The sequence below is a fragment of the Alosa pseudoharengus genome, unplaced genomic scaffold, assembly GCF_046254945.1.
Source record: "Alosa pseudoharengus isolate Yale_2024_CS ecotype anadromous, Long Island Sound unplaced genomic scaffold, YU_APseudo_1.1 YU_APseudo_1.1_scf_4, whole genome shotgun sequence".
Taxonomy (NCBI): Eukaryota; Metazoa; Chordata; class Actinopteri; order Clupeiformes; family Clupeidae; genus Alosa; species Alosa pseudoharengus.
In genome coordinates this window covers 32,533,341-32,558,349 of record NW_027468774.1, presented here as the reverse complement: position 1 = coordinate 32,558,349, position 25,009 = coordinate 32,533,341, and the positions used below count along the sequence as shown (strand labels likewise).

Below are 25,009 nucleotides of genomic sequence, written 5' to 3'. Positions count from 1 at the left end.
TAACTAACTAACATATCATATAATCAAAGACACACAGACATACAGTACATCTACACTTTTACACATCTAATAACAGCTAACTCACTCACTCACAAACACACACACACACACACACATACACACACCTACACACTTTATTTGCACACTGTTCTGGTCACTACAACAACATTTATGTTAGTGCTAAGTAATAAATAAAATCTCAATATTAGAATCCATCCATCCAATATTAGAATCTATCCATCATTTGTAGTTTGCAGGCGTGCAAGTGCCAGCCCAACAGTTTGCGGAAATTGTGGATGAACCTTCAGTTGTGGCGTCCCATATTGATGGGGTGTTAGGTCTGGCCTACCCCTCCATCCCTCACCTCGGTGACCTTCCAGTGTTCGACCGCATCATGGCCCTGAAGCTGCTGCCATTGAACATCATCTCTCATTACTATAACAGGTCAGACTGCAAAAATTGCTGACGTACAATAGCATCGGCAGCATCACTGACTGACAACCGGTTGATCCAGGTTCAATTCCTGCCGTTGCGAGTTTGTGTCGCTTTGGGGAAAAGTGTCTGCAAATATCAGTCAACTTAAACTTTAGCAATAATTAATAATCATTCCACCATTTATCATGGAATAGTCATGTCATGACAATCAGGAATACAGGTAGTATAGCTAGTGATTCCCAATTGAGACACAGAAATGCAACAGTGTGAGTCTCTGCATATACATATCTTGCCATTTGGCTGGATGGGGAACTTACATTTAATCACCACACAGCCAACCTTGCAATGAAACTACTGTATGACGAACATTGGTTTCTTCTACAGAAACAAAACCAGCCTCCCTATATATAGTAGAAAACAAATTGTTGAAGCAATTTTTATGTCAGTGTTAGACTATTGAGATGTGATTTATAAATGGAAATGCAGCTGCTTCTTCACTCAAAGCCCTGGACGAAGTCTATCACTCTGCCCTTAGAGTTATTACTGGTGATGGCTTTAGTACTCATCATTCAATGACAATTTGTGTCCTCTATTATAAAGTGGATTGCCATCTTTAGCAGAAAGGGGAAATACACATTGGTATTTATTTATCTACAAAGATATTGTTGGGAATACCATGTTATGTTTCCAATATGCTTGTTTGGAATTCTGGTCTCCATGGTTCCTCATATCCAATATCCATTCTGAGTTGGTCTGAGTTCAGCCTTTTGCTGTAATGCCCCTACTTCCTGGATGATCTGTAATCACAAACCTTCCTACGTCAATTTGTACCTATTTTAATTAAATGTATATATTATTATTATTATTATTATTATTATATTCATAATTAATTACTATTATTATTTGTATGTATTTTCATATTCATGTATCTTATTGTATTTAATTATTTTGGTTTTATTTGTAGGCCTATACTTTTCACTACAATTATTGTCTACTATTTCTTTTGTTGTTTCATATTGTAATCTCGGCTTCACTGAAAATGAGGACTACCCTCAGTGAACCTCCGATAATAAATAAAGGTTGAATGAATGAATAAATATGTGTGTGTGACTTAAAATGTGTGTGTTTGTGTGTGTGTTAAAACAGTCACATTGGCCTGGGTGAGCTGATGCTAGGAGGAACGAATCCGGATCACTGCGAGGGAGAGCTACACTACGTGCCTGTGGCTGACAAGTCCAACTGGCAGATACCGCTGGAGAGGTGAGTGCAGCATACCTCAGCCATCATGATAGTCCAGGAGTCCAGGACTATTCAGGGTCATGCTCACATCTGAGGTAGTGCTAGAGGGCAAGCAAGCCAAATAGGTGCTTGGGCCCGTCGGGTGACCGTCAGTCATGTCATCATTATATAATTTCAAAGACACAACGACACGACAGTCTGTTTCTCTGTGTGTTTCTGAAAGAATTTCCGTTGGGAGGAACCTCACCCTGTGTGAGGAGGGGTGCCGGGCATCGTTACAAACGTTAATGCTCTTCACACAGCTATTGGGGCGAAGCCCAGTGGGAGATACGGCGCGGTAAGAAGTGTCTCTGGTTGCCCATGAACTAGGACATGGGTGCACAGTCTTGCTCCTCCCTGCACCTTGATCTATCTACCTGTTCCTGCTGAGAATCAGTGCAATTATAAACTCCCTTGAACAGATATAGAAGGCTAATCAAGGGGGGATCATTTAATATAAGTGACATTAGATATTGTGCATGTTATAATTACAGAAATATATTACAACCTTTAGAAGCCAACCTGGAATAGCACAGCATTAACATTAACTCATAATATCCATGTTAAAAAGTTGTATCATGCAGAATGATTCTTTTTTCCCCCAGCACACGGTGGAGTGTCATGGAATGTTACGCCTGCCTATAATCTCCTTCAACCTTGGAGGAAAGGTGTTTATTCTCTCTCCCCTTGACTACATCAAAAGGGTAAACTATACACCCGCACACATTTACTCATGATTATGTTGTGCCTTTGTACTGTACTGTATGTAACACATGCTCTCACATACACACCCATACCGTTATGTGTACAAATGTCATGAGATTTTAATATTACTTAGCACTAACATAAATGTTGTTATAGTGACCAGAACAGTGTGCAATTAAAGTGTGTAGCTAGGTGTGTGTGTGTGTTTGTGTGTGTGTGTCTGGATGTATGTCTGTGTGTGTTTGAGTGAGTGTTACTCACATGAACCACGTCCTGGCTGACAATGGCTTTCACTGTTAAGTTGCCCATGTGGACTGAGGCCTTAGTGCCGTTGTTCACATACGTGCTTGACTTGGAGGAGTCATATTTCCTCTGTGCCCCTGTAGAGGGAAATGAAAGGAGACCACTCATACAATATAACATGCATTTGTGTGTGTGTGTGTGTGTATGTGTGTATGTGTGTGTGTGTGTGTGTATGTGTACATATATGCTCTTCTTATTGGTCTGTGGTGGATGTCATAATTCTAACTATATGAGAGGTTAACCATCTCGTGTGTCCTGTGGGGTGATCTGCTCACAGTTTTATTGTTGGCATTAACCCTCAGCGTCCTGCTTCCACAGGTAGAGGTCACCCCCAGACACCAGCGCCAGCTTCACGTGTGTGTGTCACGTTTCCATGCACACAGACGCAGCCTGCATGGGGAGCAGTGGGTTCTGGGAGAGACCTTCCTGCACCACCTCTACACCGTGTTCGACCGCGACCAGGACCGCGTGGGCTTCGCCCCTCTGAAGATGCACAACTCTGGACCCAAGCCCCACTTGCCCCCTGGCAGTGCCGCTGATGGTCTCCCGGAGTCACTGCTGGTGGGTTAAGGCTGTGGGGAAATCTGCCCCAGAAGCCTCTAGGGCAGAGATGACAGGCTGTCGCTTTGGGCAGTAAGAGGCTTTATGATCCAAGTGCAGAGCTGCTGTTAGCAAATGCTGTTTGCAAACCTGTTTCTGGTTTCCTTAATAATGCTTCAAAGCTAATAAAGTAGACTAGTTTAAATGCATACTGGTTGTTTTTTATTGACTCCAAGGGAGAAATGTGTAGCTGAAAAACTTTTACCTGGGTGAAAATATACACCCAGTACACTAAATACATCACTTTTATAATGAACTGTGTTCCCGTGTATATCCAGAGTAAAAATTTGACTCCCCCTTTTTCTTTGCATAACACTCTGGTTAAACAGCACCATCTGGTGACAGAAAGGTGAAATGATTCTTCATTATCTAATTCAAGGGGGAATAAATAGACGTGTGTGTGTGTGTGTGTGTGTGTGTATTGTCCTGTACTTTACAATATAGGGCAATACAGGCTTGTAAAAGCCCCAGCTGTAAAAGCCTCTGCAAAACATATTCATTCGTCAATTCAGCCATTTTATGCAGGCTACAAAGAGAAAAGGGTTTTAATTAACTTGGACTACAAACCTACCAGGAAATCCTACAGAAATGTCAACGTGATACACATATAACCAACAAGGGCAACAAAGGTCAAATTAAAAAACAGTAACAGTAAGGGCAGTAACAAATGCAGAAGTGGGAAAGTACATTCATAGTGTGTGTGTGTGTGGCCCATCATGCACTTTTTTGGCCATTTTTTGTCTGATGTGTGTGGCATATGTGCAACAGCCATTTCAAAAGCTAAACCACATGCGAAAGCAAACGGGCTTCCACTTTTGTATACTATAAGTCCTTGTCATACATTTTTCTATTTTTCTAGTTCTCTGGCTGCAATAAACAGTTGTAAATCATAGGGCCATTGGGATGACCATGACCTGTTTCTAAGAGATTCTGGAACTGATCTAAGAGTTTACAAGTGACCTTGGGTGACATGAAATGAACTTTTTAATTTAAATGTATTATTATATTATTATTATTATATAATCATGACACCAGCATTAGCAACACAATATGGATTTCTTACCAAAGTTGATGAGGGTTTTCTGTCAGATGCAGGCAAGCAAAGCCAATTTACATCTGTCTACTTGAGGCAAGTCATCACATGACACTAGACCTCACTGTAATAGCCTACTCACACAACATTAACATATTTAAAAAATATATATAAAATAAAATAATACAATGGAAAACTCAGTGTCTTCAGTTATCAATTAACAATGGCAGGACCACATTGCAAGAGAGTGGATTAACATATAAACATAACATTTATAAACAGAGACATCAAGATTGATGCCCTATGTAAAGGCAGTAAACAAAGATTAAGTATGCGAGCATGGTGGTATGAGTTGACATTTGGTCGGTTAGGCCTACATTTGGTTTGGGTTGGAACGTAGCCTTCCTTTTCCCGCATTCGGTCATCATCAATTCCCTGGCTCTCTGACATAAAATTTCAGACAGAAAGCAGGCTTAGCCTACATTCTGACCACTTACACATAGGCTACACTGAAATACACTTGGGTTTCAGTGGACCATGCCAACTCGTGACTAAAACTGTAGGCCCTATGCTAATTTCAGAGTGATTGACATTTCACTTGGCAAATCAGAGTGTCAAAATGGAGAGCTCTGACCAATCGAGATAGGGGAGAGCGAAGAAAAGCGAGATATCCCGAAAGTGCACGAATGCAATTTGGGGCATAAACTGCTGAATGCGAGGCAGGGGGTGTTGATAGGTTTTGAACACTGAGTTGGACACGCGAAGTCGAGAAGTGGAAGTTACACAAACCCTGTCCGAAACTAAACGCAGAAATGTTTTGTTCGAAAGAACTTTTCATCGTTGTGTCGGTGTTAGTAATTCAAAGTCATGGCATTATCAGGTAGGCTAATGTTGAATATATTATGTCACGTTAGAAAATGTCAGGTCTACTAACGTTCGTGGAAACATTTTAAACATGGGTGGCTGTTTGTGTAGCGACTGCTTAAAATGTGCGTGAATAGTTCTATATGACACTTTTAATTTGGTATTTTCTGATGCGTCATTAATGTTACATGCGTTGTTTGTTCCAATATTAACATTATGTCGTTGACTTGACTGGTCATCTTTTTAAAGGCATATCAATTTCATTTTTGCAAAATGCTTATAAGGCTTACGACAAACGAAGATGTCATCCCTTTTGCTTGCCCGATAACGGACTATGTTATGACCTAAATGATTTAAAAAGCGTGCGTGGTTATCCAGGCTAAGCATGTCCAAGCAATGAAACCATGGTGCCTGATCACTTATTTCAGGGTTCCTTTACACAAGATGCGCACGGCAAGGCGCACTATGAGTGATCGAATGACGGTCGAGCAACTTTTGGCATTGGGCAAGGCCAACAGCGATCTAGCGAAACAGTCAGCCCCAGCGACAGTCGCACCTACCTCCGCCCCCACGCCCGCAGAGAAGCTCACGAACTTTATGGATGTAAGTAATCTGCGTTTGTACTCTGTATGGTATGGTGGAATGAGTGTGGGGTGAGTCCTAGCTAGGTGTTCGTGTACAGGAACTGAAGGCTACAGCGAGGTTTGCCTGGTATGCGTTTTTATTTTTCAGTTATTTGCTCAAAATGGAGACCTGACCAATCTCTGATGATACTGATACGAAATGAATGCTGTGGTCATTATCTTTCTCTTCCTCCTTCAGGCTCAATACTTTGGAGAGATAAGCATTGGAACCCCACCTCAAGATTTCAAAGTGCTCTTTGACACAGGCTCCTCAAACCTTTGGGTGCCCTCTATCCACTGCTCCTTCCTGGATATCGCCTGCTGTAAGTAGAAACTCCAACAGCAGTTTCCTTCTCAGCCTCTGTGTGGCTGTTTTGTTTTTAGTTTCAGGAGCCCAGCAGTACACCTGATAGAAATCAGTTCAATCAATCACTTTGAGAGTGACATTAGTTGATTAAAATGAGTGGACTCAGGAGGATCTATGTTTAGGCAGTTCAACTGAGAACCTATAGTCACATTGATCCTTTGCAGATGACATTAGCTCCCTGTGACTGCATGAATATATGACTAATGACGAGCAGTCTTGTGACCCAAACATGTGAACACACACCGGCAACATATCCATAAGTTAAAATGATCCAACTTCCTCTAGGGATGCACCACCGCTACAACTCCAAGAAGTCCAGCACGTATGCGAAGAACGGCACCAAGTTTGCCATCAAGTACGGCAGAGGCAGCCTGTCCGGTTTCATCAGTGAGGATGTGGTCAATGTGAGTGACTTCACAGGGGGCTGTAAGCATGCACACAAATGGAGAGTACAAGATGGGGGGCCTTCTCTGGATATGACTGCTGCCAATAATGGTGGACTCCAAGGAGAATAAAGAACACACCATTGTTAAGTTGCAGATGGGTAGTACTTGGGGTGGTGACATTTTTCCAGCTCTGAAAGAGACTCTAGAAGTGTCAATGCTTCTTCAGAGGAGGACCTCCTGGTTAGCAGCAGACTGAGGGCATGTCTTGTCACTTCTCTCCATTTCCTTAATCTTATTTGACCCCTAAGTTGAGCCAACCCATATGTGGCACATTTAAAGGAGGCGTACACTTAGGCTAAAACATATCCTCAAACATTCGGTATGTGACCAGCTTCCCGAAGCATTAAATTATTTTTTTGGAATCTTTGAGGAGTGGGTTAGTAACTATAACTAATAATGTGTCCAGTTGCATGCACACATTTCTCATTCGACATAATTAAGTCTCTTTGGCCAATATAGTGAGTGTGAGTGTATAGATGCACACTCCCCAGTAACAGGTGTTTTTCATGTCTATGATTGTATTTTCTGTGTGTCCCAGTTGGCAGGTGTGGATGTGCCAGGGCAGCAGTTCGGAGAGGCAGTGCAGCAGCCTGGCATTACATTTGCAGTGGCTCGTTTCGATGGCGTTTTTGGTATGGGTTATCCCACCATCTCTGTGGAGAAGGTCACCCCTGTATTTGACCAGATCATGGCCAAAAAGCTGATTCCTCAAAACGTCTTCTCCTTCTACCTGAACAGGTGAGTGTTGTCACGTGTGTGTGTGTGTGTCACTTCATTTACATGTAAATATTTGCATGACTGATGCGTCGACAAACATGGTTTGCTATACAGGTATTTAATTTGATCTAAAATGCTTGCCAATTTATACTGAACAAAAATATAAATGCAGGAGCTATGTTTTTGCTCTAATTTCTCATAAATTGTAGCGGGATGGGTACGATTTGTTCTATGCACACAAAAGGCTCATCTCAAATTTCATACACAAATTTGTTAAAATCCGTGTTAGTGGGCTCTTCAGCTTTTGCCAAGGTAATACAGCACGTGACCGGTGTGGCTTATCTGAAGATGCTGATTATAAAGTATGATTATTGCACAGACTTTGGTCACAATAGAGGGCCTCTCTTAACTACCGGTACATGCAATGCTGTTAAAATAAGTTTAATTATGTTTTCATTAGTCAAGATTTTGTCAGATGCCCCCTTTCTATTTTCTTTGTCACTCACATTGTCTACTATTATAAACAAGAAATATGACTCTATAGAACTGCATGTTTATCGGATTTAATGTAGACAGAGGGCATTCAGTGCTAAATGACACTGGCTCGCGTGCAGTTAGGATACAATGTAAGATGTGCTTTTTAAAAAAAAAAATTATTTCTTTGCCACTAATGGCACAAGTTTGGGGGACTGCAATTTTGCATGCTGACTGCAGGAATGCAGTTTTGGATTTTACCAAATTTCTGACTAAGATATGACTGAAATAACCCTTATGGAAGAATCCTTAGATCTTTTACTTTAAACTCATGTTGCGCTGATATTTTTGGGCTAATGTGTGCATATTATCTGGACACCTCAACTGACTTCACACAATTACTTGTTAGGCTGAGGGTGTTTGGCTGTTTACCTTGAAGACTACATGAAATATAACTTAAAAACAATCAATACCCTGTTTGGTGAACTAACTTTAACATTTGTCCGGGAAAAGCAAACCATTCACATGACTATCACAGTTCAAAAGCACACTTGCTTATTTACTCTTAGAGACCTAACAGACAGTTGTGATTCATTTGCCTTGATTTCAAAACAATGTCCATGTGCCAACAATTTAAGATTACTGATCTCCATCTCAGAGGTTGCATGCTCCTAGCCTCCTTTACAGGAAGTTTAAAATGGCCCAACTTTGACTGCGTGAAAAAGGAAGTAGCATGTGGTTTATCGAGGAGTTCCTGTTTAAGCTTGGGCTGTGTTGTGTCGTTGAACACTGTTGATGACCATGATGACTTGGGTGTTTTCACATGACTATGATCTGACCTGAATACAAGTAATTTTTTTCAGTGGTAGTCGTCTTGACCCTCCTGTTATAAGGAAGTAATGGCCTGCCTGTTCTCTCCCTCTCCCTCTCACCCTGTAGAAACCCCAAGGCCCCAGTTGGGGGAGAGCTGATGCTTGGAGGCACAGACAAGCAGTACTATGATGGTGAGCTGCACTACGTCAACGTCACACGCAAGGCCTACTGGCAGATTAAGATGGATGCGTGAGTAGTACAGCAAATGATAACCTTTGGCTTTGTATGTGTTGCGTTTTTCTAATTGCCATGAAAAAATGTGGACAGACGAAATATAACTTTGATTAAAACCCAATCTGAGTTTTTCTCCCTCTGGTCTGGGGTGTAAAACGAATTGTTTAGATGCAAGGCTATAATGCATAAGTACAGTTCTATGGCCCAAGAGCCAAACCTCTCTACCTGATGAGTCATATGTTTTTGTGATGTCCTCCAGGGTTGATGTCGGCAATCAGCTGACTCTCTGTAAGGATAGTTGCCAAGCTATTGTTGACACGGGAACGTCCCTGATGGTTGGGCCCACTCGGGAAGTCCGGGCTCTGCACAGAGCCATTGGGGCTCTGCCCCTGCTGATGGGCGAGGTAGGAGGGAGAGGGAGGGGTCTTGTTGTGGGGTTAACGGTATTCCCCAAAATAATACGTTTAAATGCAGATTATAACCTAATGTAAACCTTCACCCGTAATTAATCTTCATGTAAATATTCAGATCTTTTTTTCATGTTCACATGTGTAATTTAGATTGCCCATCATAGGCACTGGCAATCATTCAATCACTTAATCCACTTCCAGAATAGTATAGCTACCCCCCCCCCCATTCCAGTTTTAAAATTATCAATAACATGGGTCATGTTACACTTGCATGAAGGCATGAGGCATGAACAAAATGTCTTACCAAAGAAAGAAACTTTACTGGTGGGTTTTACTTATGAAGGTTCTCTTTGTTGCAGTACTGGATCGAGTGCAGCAAGATCCCAACTCTGCCAGTCATCTCATTTAACCTGGGAGGAAAACTTTTCAATCTCACTGGAGAAGATTACATCCTACAGGTAACAAGGACTAGGTTTTAATGTAATCTTTTGTGACTAATAGGCACGTCAACCCATCTTGCCATTTCATTATTGGGGGCCAAGCAGCGAAGCTGCGAAGGCACCCATTGAGTTACTAGCTTTTCCTATTATTATTATTACACATCTGCCATTGGAGTCTATGGCAGCCCATAGAACGCCTGGCTAAAAAGTGCAGATTTTTTGGCAGAAAGTTTCGGGACACTCCACTGACCACTCACGCTCATTTACGGATATCTAAACCCAGCCGTCTTGCGCCACCAACGGGTCAAAATTTGGCCAAAAATAGAACCGCTGGGTCTAAAGTTATGAAATTCGGCACACTGATTCAGAACCGTCCCATGATCACTCTCACCAATTTACAGAACTCTATGCCCAACACTCTAGCGCCACCAATGGGTCGAACCTGGATTGCATTCACGCATGTGACCATTGAACGGTGGGTCCGATTTTCACAAATCAGGCACTGCTGTAATCCCTGGACCGACCTGAGTTCAATGACTCCTATTACGTCACTTTCTGCCATATTGGACCACTGCCATATTGGATTTAGTCCAAACTCTACGAAAAGTTTCAGCGTTCACAAATTTTATCCGATTTTCACGGAACTTGGCGGAGATGATCTTCTGCCCGAGCCGCACAAACGATACTTGTCAGATTTTTCAATTTCATTTTTGTTTGCCCGACAGCCAATCAAATATGGTGATGAAGCCGCCAAACAGGAAGTGGACAAACATCTAGGTGACACTTTGAGTTAACACAGCAAAACTCGATAACATTAGTCAGGACACTTTCTCAATCACTCACAGAAATTTTTATGTATATACATTGAACGCTATAGCCCCACCACCAGTTCAATGTTGGACATGCAATCATGCGTGTGATCCTTGACTCTTTTGTCTGATTTTCACAATTGAGGTAGCATCTGAATCCTTGGACCATCCCGAGTTCATCGACCCCTATCCCATCACTTTCCGCCATATTGGACCTCCGCCATATTGGATTTAATACAAACTCTATGAAAATATTCAGCGGTTACAAATTTCATCCGATTTTCAAGGAACTTGGCGGAGATGATTTTCTGACCGAGCCACACAAACGATACTTGCCAGATTTTTCAATTTCAAGTTTGTTTGCCCGTGACAGCCAATCAAATATGGTGACGAAGCCGCCAAACAGGAAGTGGACTAACATATCGAAGACGCTTTGAGTTAATATAACAAAACTCGATACTATTAGTCAGGACACTGTCCCAATCACTCACAGCAATTCTTATGCATATACATTGAACGCTCTAGCGCCACCTGCAGTTCAATGTTGGACATGCGTTCATGCGCGTGATTCTTGACTCTTTTGTCTGATTTTCACAATTGAGGTAGCGTCTGAATCCTTGGACGATCCCGAGTTCATCGACCCCTATCCCGTCACTTTCCATCATATTGGACCTCCGCCATATTGGATTTAGTCCAAACTCTACGAAAAGTTTCAGCGGTTACAAATTTCATCTGATTTTCACGGAACTTGGCGGAGATGATCTTCAGACCGAGCCGCACAAACCATACTTGTCAGATTTTTCAAATTCCACTTTATTGGCCCATGACAGCCAATCAAATATGGCGATAAAGCCGCAAAACAGGAAGTGGGCTAACATCTCGGAGACGCTTTCATGTATGAAGTCCAAACTTGGTACAGGGACTTTGTATCTGATTGTGAGGACACGGGAAGAAATTGGCATCATTTGGCCTCCATAGGGGGCGCTGTAATACAGGAAGTGAGCTTGTATCTCAGCAACACTTCGGTGTATGAAGTCCAAACTTGGTACAGGGACATATTAGCTGATTGTGAGGACATGAAGGAAAGTGGTCTCATTTGGCCTCTAGGGGTGCTGTAATAAAGAAAGTGAGCTCACATCTCAGCAACACTTTGGTGTATTAAGTCCAAACTTGGTAGAGGGACATGGTAGCTGATTGTGAGAATGCACAAGGACATTGGTGTAATTTGGCTTCTTGCTGTGAGTGCTTGCTCATGCCATGGCAACGCCATTCCTGCTATAGCGCACTGCTTGGCCCCCACATTGCTGCTTGCAGCTATATTTATTATTATTATTATTATTATTATTTATTTAATTTTTTTACCAGCACAACTGTCTGTTCAGTTTCAGCTGAATCGACAGTACTGCAAATGATTTTCACATGTTCTCCTTGGTCTGTCTGTCCCCTCCCCAGGAGTCTCAGATGGGGGCTAAGATCTGCCTGTCTGGCTTCATGGCCATGGACATACCGCCCCCTGCTGGCCCTCTGTGGATTCTCGGAGACGTGTTCATCGGCCGTTACTACAGCGTGTTTGACCGCGACCACGACCGTGTGGGCTTCGCTCCTGCCAAGTGACCGGCGGGGAAATAACTCCACGTTTTGAAGGGCCACATAGCACAGACCAAAACGAGAGGCCTTAAGTCTAGAACTGGTCTCTTGGATTCTCTCCCAACCAAAGGAGAAACAGACCTAGGAAGCGATCTAGCCATTTCACTTCAAATCAGGGATGGATCCACTTTTAAAGTCACCAGCTGTTTGGAAAAGGTTTATTCTTGTTTTTTAAAACCAGTATAGCGTTGCATAGATTTACAATAATGAAATACTGAATGAGGGGTACTGGATAAGTTTTAAATAAGTTTATTTCAGTAAAGTACTTTGTGTCTAATTTTGTTGTGTGTGTGTGTATATATGAATGGGCTGTCACTGGGGTGGATTAAACCATGAGATTTTTGTTAATGAAGCTTAACTTCTTGCTCTGCTTGCTGGGTCTTTTTGTGAAGTAATGAATCAACCAAAGAGCACTGAACAAATGTGAATGAATGAACACCGACTACTTCTCTTATTCCCATTCTGTCAGATGGGTGATTGTTGCAATAATCTGCTTCAGGCTTTAATAAACAAAATCCCTACACATCTATGAGGCGTTTTTTGTTGTTGCTGAGTCTGAGTGAAAACTTATAACTGAAAGATTGACCTATGGTAGGAACATGACAACGGACTACTCGTACAGTTAACAAAAGCTTTGTGTAATCGATTGCTTTAAAAACGTGATTTCTAATATTGGATTAGATGTATTAGATTAGATATATAATTGATAGCTATTGTGCATTCATAGCATCCCAGGTTAAACAAGTCCCTGAGACATAATTGTAAATGTCAGTCTTGTCCAAGCAGACAGGTCTAGAAGAAAGTCACATTCTTCTCAGGTTTTTTTTGCTATCTGCCATCCCATTTATTTGGATATACAAAGTGCTTGGTGTTTCATTCAATTCAGAAATTAGAAATTCAAAAACAACAAAAAAAAGATGTACAAATAAAACCCCCAAAAACATCAGAAAGTAAGACAACAGACACATTGCATGCATGTCCTTGGCCACGCTAAGATGCACCAGGCAGAGGTAGATGCCTTGCTTTGGGCCAGATAAATGCAAGAGAAATGAACGTTGGTCAAAGGTGCAGTCAGTGGCTTTTGTATTGTTGAAAAAGCTTCTACACCCACAGTAATGACTAATCTCTTAATCTCTGAAGTACATTATTCTTTTGTACGATTTTTTTAATGGTCTGGAAATTAAAAGAACAGAATAGGGCTGGAATCGAAACAAAATGTTTAAAGTGCACAATAATATTAGGGAACACTTCATCATGCTGTCAAAGTTACATCAAGAGTCTAGAAGCATTTTCATTTTTGGCCAACAAAAACGACTTCCTGCACCTTTAAAACGTAGAGTAACCTGTACACAATACTGCCACACACTGTAGCTCACAAGAGACAAAAGGCTTCCTGTAACTCACACACATACACATTATGGGCACTCTTCTTCTATTAACAGACAACCCCCCTGCTGACTATGTGTCCCAGTGTGCACTATGTACATGCACATGAGGCTTTAACTCGTTAGCACATAAAGACATAGTAGTTTCTCACAGGACTGTTCTTACTCAGTGAGTCATGTTTTTGGTTACAAGTATACAATAAATACAAAAATACTAAAACTCCTCACACACATCATGTACATCTGTATTACTGTTTTATTGTGTTTTTTTTTTTCTATGGCAAAAAGCAGATCCCACACACCTTATCTGAAATGGCTGACTACTGGAGTATATCGAGAGAAATGTCCCAGCACCCTGCACTAAGGCAACCCTTGTCTTAGGTGGCTCATAAACCATTTAGTTCATCCAAAAATCTATCTACCACCCCTGATGTGCAACATCTCCATAACAGAAACCTGGTCCTGAAGGGCCACTGTGAGAAGTGGCTTTTGTTTTCATAATAAAAGAAAAAAAAAGCTGTATTCCTTTTCAGGTGTTCAACACAATGCTTGTGGGCAAATGAGGTCACGAATGGAAGGCAACTGAGTTCTTTTTGTTCTAAAGCATAAAGGAGGAGTAACAGAGTGGTTCTACCACACAGGTTCTACACTGAATGCAAACATTCTGCTACTGAACAAAGGCTAAATACAAAAAGTGGACAAAGCAGTTAGTCTTGTGACAATTCTGAGCATGAGGATTCCAGCTGAAACAAATCAGACCCAGTCACGTCTGTAATGATTATTTCCCATGCATAACCAGAGAAGGAAGACAAATATATAAACTGTCTTTTTTAGTGTCAATGTGTGACAGAGCAGGGATGATAATATCAGTACCCAGGGAGGTATACTAGGAAGTGAGATATGTGAGATAGTATGTTCAGCATAAAGCCTGAAATGTGTTCATTTCACAGACAGACATTCCTGTTTTTTTTTGTGTAAAAATTGTCAATTGTTTGCTATAATCTGTAAAGAAAATGGCCAGCAACAAGGCAATAGCCACAAACTTTTGTCTTGGCTTGTCAATTAACACAACTTAGGCTTTAGGATCGACATACTATCTTGTTTTGTAGTATGCACTTCAGTTCTTTCTTGGCATGTTTACAGATGCACAACAAAGTCCCTAAGTTCAGACCCTAGCCTTCCCGTAACCCCTGACATATGCAAGACAAAACATTTTACATACGCTGAACCACAAGTAAGTTATTCGAAGAAAGAAAAGAAACGGACATCAGCGGACAAATGAAAAGTTGTCTGCTTGTTTTTACGCACGGAAGAGATCTACGTTTGTTTGCAATGTTACTCTTCAGTGACCTCTACACAATCCAGCAGAAAAGCTAGAGGCAGCTTCTTCCCCCATGCCCTGTAAACTCACATGATCCTAATGATTCACATCCAACTCACAAGGCGTTCTTATCACCCGACCAGGGAAAGGGCGCCAGTGTCACATTGTCATCTCACATTCTCCACAAATCTGATTAGACGGAGGGTCGTAAAAAATGACTTGCTGTTTAGAGATTAGGGGGAGCTTGGGACCGATCACTCACTCAATTTTCTTATTCAGTTTTGATGCAATAAAGGAGAAAAGGCTGTTTGCTACTGCAAATCTTTTGTCCCGTTGCAGGTAAAAGGAAAGCAACTTGCATTCTGTTGGGTGTTATAATCTTTGAGAAACATTTGATATTAAAAAAAGTAAAACAGGGCAATTCTGCACACTAGTATATAAAAAAGAAAGGAAAAAGTAAAGATGAATACAAGCTACAAAGTGCTACATAATGTAGAACACTGAGTAATGAGAGAGTGTGAGGTGATGCCTCTGCCCTCAAGAATGTCAAGAGACTGGTGTAATCAACATCAGTTTATTCATTTTAAGAGACGAGCTCTAAAACGATGACTTCAGAAAAAAAAGGGAGGAAAAAAATTGGACAAAAAAAAGCAAAGAAACAGAAAAAAAAAATCAAGTCATTAGACAGCTGTGGTGGTTCAGGCCAACAGAAAGACCAGGCTAAAGAGCCTGAGTCCGACCCAAAAGCCCACTGACACTCAACACTAGTTCCCTTTCTGGGAAACAAGGACCCGTCTCAGAGCTTGTAAACAAGCAAGTCCTCTCCTCCTGACTTCTTGAGCCTCCCGGGTCACCGAAAGGAATTTGACTAATCAAACGCCTGTGGGTAAGAGAGAAGGCAGCCTGTCACGTGAGAACGGTGACAACATCGTTCATATCCATGCAGCTTCCACTGTCATCTCATATAGGCGCTGACGCGCTTTGAAAGACACGGACAAAACATGGAACAGTTTAAAATAGCATCTCTTCTAAGCCCATGCAGGACCAGAAAGACATACCAAAACATGAGCTTGTTCGACCCACTGTAGACCACTGCTAGAATACGAGAGCCCCATCTGCCGTGCAGCAAACTCACACCCACCAATCAATTAGGAATTTGCCATAGATTAAATATTTGATCTCACATAGTGCTTAACATCTCCAGTAGCTCTGACAGAAACAGTGCACAAAACACTCACTCATCACAGTGTGTGTCTGCCGTGTGTGTGTGTGTGTGTGTGTGTAACTGATATGAGGGCGCAAGGAAGTCAAGAGGTCATACAAATTAGGCAGCGTGTCCCCCATAGTCTCTCATTGCATGGTTTAGCTGTGATTGCTTCTACTGCAGATCTTTAAAACATCAGTACAAAATATAGATGGTGACACATGTAGAAAAGAAAAAGTGGTCCATGAGATTCTGATTAGCCTCAGAACGGTGTTTTCTGTGGACACAAAGGGGCCTCTGCTACTTTCTCAGTTGGCTGAGGGGCATTTTATTCTTTTATATGGTTCTTACAAGAGAGTATGATTCTATTGCATTACCTTTAGAATACACAAGAGGGCACTGTGATGACTCCCATAGACATTTACATGGGCTTTACACAGATGCTGCCTCTCTCTTACTGCAGATGGCTGCTTTTAGAGTGAGCTGTACCAGGGCGCAAGCCAACCACAGAGTAAATGAGTCCGATGTTTTTAAGCTTTAAGGCTGGCACCTTCACGGCCCGTTTCCATGGCAACAGACGTACGCACCAGCAGCACCTCAGACGCCATGCTATGGTTGGTCAGTCTCCTGTAGGCCAGTCCTAAGCAGGCTCTCGGGGTCGGAGAGGGCACAGTAGAGCGTGTAGCCCAGCTCGTCCACTTCCAGGGGCGTGAGCTCGCAGAAGAGGTTGACCCGGGGGTAGAGAGCGCAGGGCAGCCGGCCGGCCTCCAGGTGTCCCACCAGCGAGCGCAGCAGGCTGATGAAGCGGTCGGCCAGCGCCTCCTGCGTCCAGTCGCCCTCGTGCTCGCTCAGCAGCAGCAGCGCGTTGGTCAGCTGGCTGGCGTTGAGCCTGCCCAGCGCCGGGTTGAGCTTGCACACGGCCTTGGCCACCTTCAGGCAGGCGCAGCGGCAGCCGCCGTCCTCCTGGTCCAGCGCGCGCAGCCGGGCCGTCTCGGCCACGCGGAAGCTCTGCCGCCACAGGTTCTCGTGCCGCTCGGCCGCCAGCCGGTGGGGCTTGGCGATGAGCGACGCGCCGTCGTCCATCACCAGCAGCGGCAGGAAGTCCACGTAGAGGCGCCGGTCCGTCTCGTACTGGACCTCCAGCGTCAGCGTCTCCGACGGCACCACGGGCCGGATCACGTAGTCCAGCACGCTGCCGATGGCCGGCCAGTTGATGGTGCCGGCCACCAGCTTCTCAAACACCTCCAGGACGCTCTTGGGGGAGAGGTAGCCGCCCACCATGCAGCGGTCCCAGTAGCTGCTGCCCCTGGGGAAGTACTCCAGGTTCTCCCGCCGCACCAGCCAGAAGCCGGGGACGTTCATGATGGTGTCCTCGCCTGGCACCGACGACCACAGGTTCTTCTCCAGGATCATGGGCACCATCAGCTGGGCGTGGTCAGCGGTCACCACCTGAGACAGATAAAAATTAGACAAGTGCTCTATGGACTGGTTTGGGCTGCATATAAAAAGGGTATAATGTGAACTTAACAGTCAATGTAATGAAATTAAACTCTCCAGAAATCTCCAAATGTAACCATGACATAAAAGAGAAGCATAGAGTTCATAAAAGCATAGTAGTAATACAAGCATTGCTACTGAAGATAGGTAAGACAGGTAAGAGTTTGACAGGTGCTCTACAGTACTGACAGGTTATGGCTACATATCTACCAAACAATGTAATGGAAATAAACGGCTCCATTTACAGAAATCTCCAAATGTAACCGCAGTCCGCAGCGTAAAAGAGAAGCATAAAGTTCAAAACAGCATAGTAGCAATAGCAGTGGGACACAGAAGTGGACGGACACAAAAGTGAGAACAATATTTTGTTTCTACAATTCTACATGGGAGTGGCTGGCTACAATGCAAAATCGCAATTCCAGTGTATTGTAATTACATTTTTGATCATATTGGAGTTTCCTGTGAACAAAACAGACGTAGTGAGTGAATTCAACACTTCCTCTTCAGCGTGTGGTCACCAGCCCTCTCCTGGCGTGCCCCAATCTCCACAGACTCACCTGGAGGTCGTCGTAGAGGCTGCCGCTCAGGTACATCTCGCGGAGCGGCATGTCGGGCAGCTTGGCGTGCAGGAAGACGCGGAGCTCGGAGCAGATGTCCAGTGCGGCGCGGCGAGCCACGGCCTGCTCCTCGGCGGGGATGGCCACGCGCTCGCGGAAGAACGCCCACAGGTGCTCCTGCAGCGAGAGTCGCATCCGTGCCCGCGCCAGGCCCACCTGCTCATGGGCATTGCGACCCGCAGCACGACGCATCAGGTCTGGACACCGCGGGATGGTGAGAGGAACCATGCAGGTGTGGGAGGGGAACAGAGGACAGGAAGTCATATTATGTACAAAGTACATTGGTAACTGAGACATTGAGGAATGATCAACACCTTCGCTACACCAGCATGTTAATCTTGGAGTAGAATTCAGAGAGAAGAAACAGTTGATGTTACTGGCCTTTATTTAGTAGCTAATTATGATCAAACCTTGGAGGCCATTCTGAGATCAGCTAGGCCATCACCTATTCTAGGTCATGATAACAGACTGTTGCATTAACCAGTAAACTGCAGTGAACTCACTTTCTCTCTCTCACACACACACACACACACACACACCTGCTCTTGGGATGACATTAGTCAGTCACACAGCCACATCAAATGTCAAATGAAGTTAAAAACCACAGGACAACGGCCGTAGTAAACATGTTTCACAATTAGTAAGGCGAGGCCAAAAACTTGTCTAAGTCTCATTAATACAACTAATACTTGTCTACTGGAATGAAGCCAAAGGGTACTTTCTAAGCTTGTTCAATACTATTAAAGGAAGACCACTACATCAGCTTCTGCTGTTCAATTTAAATACATGAACAAACTACAAACTATCACATGAGGACACTATTAAAGATAAGCTATAATAAACATACTACCATAAGTGCTCAAACCAAAGTCTGTGGGATTGAGGCTACTTCAGATGCTTACAATGGTGAGGATACTACAAAAAAAAGGGCTATTTCTATAGCAACCAGAAAATAGTCAAAGGATCACCCACCATAGAGGTAGTACAGCCATCCCCCTGTCAGTGACAAGACAATCACCCATTACACCACCCATTCAGATGTCAAAAACAATATCAAGCTGATATGATTATGCAGCGGTCATCCACCTGGTTCACCTGCCTGGCAGCTCACCTATGACCTTCCCCTGGTTCGCCTAGAAGCTCACCTGGCTCAAAGGAGTTGGCAGAGGTGGGCAGCGTCTGCAGCGAGCGGCTGACCGTGGACTTCATGTCGCGGTTGAGGGTGCGTGGAGAGGACCCCAGCCAGCTGGGCTCCTCCCAGCTGCGTTTCCCCGACGGCTCCAGCTTCGTGGGGCTGGATGGGGCACTGATGGCCCGGTCATACATCTGCAGAGGGAGCAGAAGCCAAGGGTGGGGGGACGGGTTTTACAACAGGAACAAGAAGATGGAGGAGGGGTATACATACATGTGTTTGGTGTTTTTATTATTATTACCACTGCTTTATTATTATTTTATGTACTATGTATTTTATTTCTTATGTAGGCATTTTGTACTCTGTTGTATTATTATTTGGTATTTTGCTATTATTCATAGGTAATCATTTGTAAAGAACTTTGGGTCAACCCTGTTGCGTAAAATGACTTGGATAATGAAACACTGGCAGGAGAAGCTATACTGAACATTGATTGATTGATTGTTTGATACATTGATCATGTATGTTTCACTTTTACTAGTGCTATGAAATTATTATTTTATTTTACTCTATTTATGTAATTGTCTTATAAGCTGGGGACCCTCCTGTGAGTCTGAAATAAAGATTAAATTGAATTAAATAATCCAGATAACCGGGCATGGCAGTTTAAGAATGTTGTGTTGTGCCATGTAATGTTGTGTGCACTGGTGTGGGGAGGGGGCACTCACTCGTTTGACTGCCAGCGTTGCAATGCCCAACATGGCTGCCCCGCCCACTCCGAGCACCAGCTTAGCATTGGAGAGGACAAAGTCGATGGCAGTGCCCAGGCCATTGTCATCTTTCTTGCCTTTCCGATCCCCGTTCACTCCTGCCATACCTTACTCACCCCTCTCTACGTGAAAAATAGAAAGATAGATTGATAGAAAGAAAATAAAAGAAAGTGGTAAGAGAGAGCGAGGGGGAGAAGTATGAGAGAGAATGAGGCAGAGCAAAAGGGAAAAGATTAAGGGAAAGATTAAGCCAGTGATAGATATCAGTCATCAATGGATGACGACATATAGTTAAGGCGGTCAACCAGATAAAACCAAGAGTAGTTTAAAGAAGAAAGTTAATTAACACTAAGGGCCCGTCCCATTTCTCCCCCCTTAAAACTTCCACTTGGTTTTGATTGCCCTCAACATTAAAGCCCCCTTGACAAGGGAAGTGGAGGTGAAGATCTTTCCCTATAAATTGGGACACCGCTAAATGCAAATTAGCGTAGCGAACGTGCTCACCTACGTCACGCGCAGCGCCGACGTGTCTACCGGTAGTAGCCTGCTACTATTTTCATTCAGGAACATGCCCATTCCAGCGGTCGTTGTTGTGTGGGCTGTGCTGGTTTATCTACGTCTAGTTAATCAACAAAGATATTCGTGTTCATGTGAACGCCAGAACACCCACCTTAAATATTGACGAAACTACCCAGATCAGATATATAACGTTATTTAATGGGCAGACTCTCTCAAAGCACTCAGCAGATATCATGAACATCGTCAGATAGCTTCGTGAGATATTTTCTAACATTAGTGTTCAAAACTCAACAGTCCATCAGATGTGCATCCAGCTAACATATTCCAACATATTCCGAAATTTTAATATGCTTATTTGCGAAAATATATGATAAATTTGGCCGGCTCTCTGAGCTCGCACGGTATCCAGGGTAATTTCATCTCCCACTTCGTTTTAAGCCTGCATCGGTCCTGGCTATGTTTTGAGGGTTGATTTTAAGGGCAAAATAGCACTTCCCCTTGCTCCCTATAGTAATGGGACACCCTAGCCCTACACGTGCACGCGCAAAAACGAGGGTTAGGGCAAAAATCTAGGGGTAGGGGAGGTATTGGGACGGGCCCTAAGTCTATATTTCGCTAATGTCGTCATCTCTACCAAGCTCTGGGCAACACACTGCTTTAAGCTTCTTAGACTGAAATTAGAGTTTAACTTTTTACTTAGGTTTTCTGAGCGCTTGGGAAAGGAGCACTGCATTTTACTGTTTACTGTATTACTGTTTACATGATAAGACAAATAAGACCATCAACAGAGGTGTTGCTGTGAGAAAAAATGTATAGGAATCTCCAGAAAAAAAGCTGATCGGTAGTCCTGATGAATGTCATTGTACTGGATAAAACATCTGTCATAGTGTATTTTTACAAGTGTTGCTGAATTTACAATCTTTCTTAATACCCACTTTACCCAGGAACCTTATGAGTGAAGTTGAGCAAGAGCCCCATTCTTACAAACTTGAAAAATAAGCCTTTCACATGGAAGGGTGACAGATAAGTTCCTTCAGACAAGAATAATATAACAACAAAACCCCACACCTTGCAGTGCTTACTCAACAGGGTGGGGTCATTAACCACTGTTGTCATTCTATAGGTTCTAAATGCCAAAGCTCAAGTGAAGTTTTTAAGTTGTTCAGTGTGTTGTATTGGCCTGAGTATGTATGGCTATCTTGTACCAATAAGTAGCTCAGTAGCAAATCCATCGATAAACACTGAGTGTGGTTCCATGCAGCCAATAAACAGTTTCAAATCAGTTTATTGGGAATAAACCGAATATGCGTTTGTCTTGTAAACACCTTATTCTGATTGAAATAAACCGAAAAAGGCCATATTCGGCTTACTAACACTGTTTGAACACCCTGGCATATGCCTATTTTAAACGGAATATTGACATCTATAATAATAGGAATAATATACAATAAACTGATTCAAACCGGTTTATTCCTGGCATGAAAACGTGCTCATTGGTTAGTTAGACTATCAGCCAGTAATATGTTATTCCTCAACTGATGTTCATGGAGACACTAATGGTAACTTATAATATCTTTCCATCATAAAAATGAAATGTCAATTTCATTTATGATTTCCAACGATTATGAAAACAACAAAATTGAGGTAGAATGATCATTTCTGCAGTATTCTGTTTTGTAACAACATTTTGTCGAGCACACCCTTAGCTTTACAGTGGTAACTGTTGTATATTTACCTTTACAAAATGTGTTAAATAATCGTTATCTCCATATTGACCAAATAATCGATTATGATTTTTGCCATAAGCAGACCTAAGGTAAACATAAAACATAAAACACTGCTACCAATCTTCTTGGGGTGGGGAGTCTGAAGTAATTTAGCACACTAACTGACTGCTAGTCCATTTTACATACAGTCCTTTTATGCACTACAAAGATTCACAACTCAAACTGTAACTCAAATTGGTAGAGCATGATGTGACCATTCCATCTACTGTTTTATGAAGTCCACAAATGCATATGATCCACAAATCAACGATCCCAAGCCCAAACTAATGAACCGCACAGAGAACTTAGACACTGACAAAATGAAAAACGTATAGCTCCACCAGTAGATCAGAGTGCTATCAACTCCAAGTCCAACTTGGAAAGCATGGTGCCGACACAACAGTAATGGCTTCATTAATCAAAGAGCACACACACACACACACACACACAAACACACACACAAACACACACACAAACACACACACAAACACACACACACACAAACACACACAGTATGTACAAAAAGATCTGTTTTATACTTTACGTTCCTTTGGACAAACTGTTCCCTAAATAGGTGAAGTGATAAAAGGAACAAAGGGTGAATAATAATTGACCATGCCTACCTGGTCACGCACTGGCCCCCCCTCTCTCTTTACACCAGCCCCCCCAGACGGCTGTTGAGGAAGAACTGGCCCCTCTTCAGCGCGTCCTCCTTCTCCTGTGGGGCGGACAGCGCTTGGCAACGGCGGAACTCACGGGCCACGGCGCGGCGGTAGTAGTTGCGGTCAGTGTACTGCAAGTGGCGCCCTGCGCGCAGCAGCGCTCTGTACAGCTCCAGCACGGCACTGCGAGACCAGCCGCCCATCAGGGACAACGCTACGGCACGGCCCACAGACACACACACGCAGGCCCCTGATGCACAGATGGAGGGAGACAGGGAGAGGAGGGGGTGAGACGACATATGGGAGTGAGAAATGATGATTGGAGAAAGTTTAGTTGAAGCATACTATCTGACAAAGAGAAATCTCAGATTTTTGATAAATATGAGAATACATCATAATGAAGGACTACAACTCACTAAAGGAAGTCATAGGTCATATCATTAAGCCATACTGGACACATACAAATAAGCTCCAGAATAACTCATCCAATCCATTTAGACTCAAATTCAATGTACATACGTAATGAAAAGTGCATGACAACATGTGAAATTAAGATTTAATATAAGGCTGACTGCTGGCAGATTACAGGCATAATTATTCTTTATGTCAAAAACATGAATACATGAATGCCATAAAGTGATGGACTCTGCTGATATTTTTGTGGTTTCCTCAGTGATAGAATAACTTTTAACAACACAGCCCCACCAAACTGCACCAGAACAGAAAACCATAGAGAGCAAATGGTTTAGCCTATGGCAACAGCAAACTACCATGATGAAAGAAAGACTGAGGTGGATTGACAGATGACATAACCCAGCTATCAGTAGCCACAGTTTTGCAACAACTCGAATAGCTGAGCTTGTCAATGCTGAGAAATAGGTGACTTCCCAATTTTGCCTAGCATTGCTAAAGCCATTAGTTAGTCTGTATGAGGGACCTCTGGTGCCAGTCCAAAATAACTAGAACTTTAAAACGCTTTCACTTTCACCATGTCGTAAATATCAAATATTGATATAAGTATCAATATGAAGCTGTCGTTATCTAACTCAGCTCAAAAAGCAAACTAATAATCAATCTTGGACTCCAAGATTTTAGGCCCAGCGACTGGTTGAGTAACGTCAAGGCGTGCCAGTGCCAGACACTAACTAATGTTACCAGAGGAGACCGAGGATGACCGCAACAAACAAGTTAATGGTATTCAGAAATTACAGAGCTAGCACGCAAGCTTGAAAATAGTGGTGTGAGCGTCTGGCTAATCAGAATTCTCTGACTCCTGTGTCTGACAAACCATACGTAGCTATGCGAATTAGCTTGCGGTGTTTTCTGATTATCATGCCGTGTAGCTATAGATGGTAAATAACAACTACTGCAAGCTTACGTGGGGTGACCCACGAACACTGGTAGAAAAGACAGCTACAGTTGGTTAGTCAAGGCTGGCGATGTTGGATAGGAAGACAGCGTTGACGTTGGCCAGCTAACATTAGCTGAAAGCTACATTCGTAGCATCATCAGTGACCTCAAGTTTAAATGAATATACATACATCAACCACCAGATTTAAGGAATTACAGTTCCGCAGATGCAATGCTATACATACTGATACGTACGTTTAAGAAACACCTTAAAGAAAATGTCCTTGCACTGTTACTGTTCCACAAAAATAAGGCTCTCCCTCACACCGGGGTCATAAGAAGACTCAGACCGGAAGATGATGGCGGCCTGATTTTCGCAGAGCACAGATCACATCCGGTGTTTTTATTGGGCTCATTCGAGTACATGGAGCGCTGCGCAGATCTGGCTGGCAATGGCCTGCCCTATGGTAATAGCAGAGCCCGTTTAGACATGTTCTGGTAATAGCCGATAGCGATTTGCCTGTTGCACGCTTTACTAGTGTCTATGGTCGCACCTTCTGAGGAACCTAGCTGGTACTACGTGCAACC

General features: G+C 43.0%; 4 protein-coding genes across 4 annotated transcripts; 2 read left to right on the top strand and 2 right to left on the bottom strand.

Moving 5' to 3' along the window:
• Positions 1-1,906: 1,906 nt before the first annotated feature.
• LOC143101734 (cathepsin D-like) lies at positions 1,907-3,355 on the top strand. The gene is made up of 3 exons (XM_076264905.1): positions 1,907-2,011; positions 2,319-2,417; positions 3,040-3,355. The coding sequence occupies exons 2-3, from the start codon at positions 2,340-2,342 to the stop codon at positions 3,289-3,291; spliced, it is 330 nt and encodes a 109-aa protein (XP_076121020.1). The 5' UTR covers positions 1,907-2,011; positions 2,319-2,339; the 3' UTR covers positions 3,292-3,355.
• A 1,696-nt stretch (positions 3,356-5,051) lies between these two features.
• LOC143102374 (cathepsin D-like) lies at positions 5,052-12,725 on the top strand. The gene is made up of 9 exons (XM_076265917.1): positions 5,052-5,234; positions 5,647-5,821; positions 6,041-6,164; positions 6,494-6,612; positions 7,193-7,392; positions 8,785-8,907; positions 9,152-9,296; positions 9,662-9,760; positions 12,004-12,725. The coding sequence occupies exons 1-9, from the start codon at positions 5,167-5,169 to the stop codon at positions 12,163-12,165; spliced, it is 1,215 nt and encodes a 404-aa protein (XP_076122032.1). The 5' UTR covers positions 5,052-5,166; the 3' UTR covers positions 12,166-12,725.
• A 1,035-nt stretch (positions 12,726-13,760) lies between these two features.
• Positions 13,761-20,229, bottom strand: mief1 (mitochondrial elongation factor 1). Its single transcript, XM_076265915.1, has 4 exons — positions 20,083-20,229; positions 19,368-19,548; positions 18,163-18,419; positions 13,761-17,557 (listed from the first exon to the last, which is right to left on the bottom strand). The coding sequence occupies exons 1-4, from the start codon at positions 20,227-20,229 to the stop codon at positions 16,718-16,720; spliced, it is 1,425 nt and encodes a 474-aa protein (XP_076122030.1). The 3' UTR covers positions 13,761-16,717.
• Positions 20,108-24,768, bottom strand: LOC143102373 (mitochondrial ribosome and complex I assembly factor AltMIEF1-like). Its single transcript, XM_076265916.1, has 3 exons — positions 24,677-24,768; positions 23,033-23,321; positions 20,108-20,246 (listed from the first exon to the last, which is right to left on the bottom strand). Exon 2 carries the CDS (start codon positions 23,272-23,274, stop codon positions 23,062-23,064), a length of 213 nt encoding a protein of 70 aa, XP_076122031.1. The 5' UTR covers positions 23,275-23,321; positions 24,677-24,768; the 3' UTR covers positions 20,108-20,246; positions 23,033-23,061.
• Between the last annotated feature and the right edge of the window lie 241 nt (positions 24,769-25,009).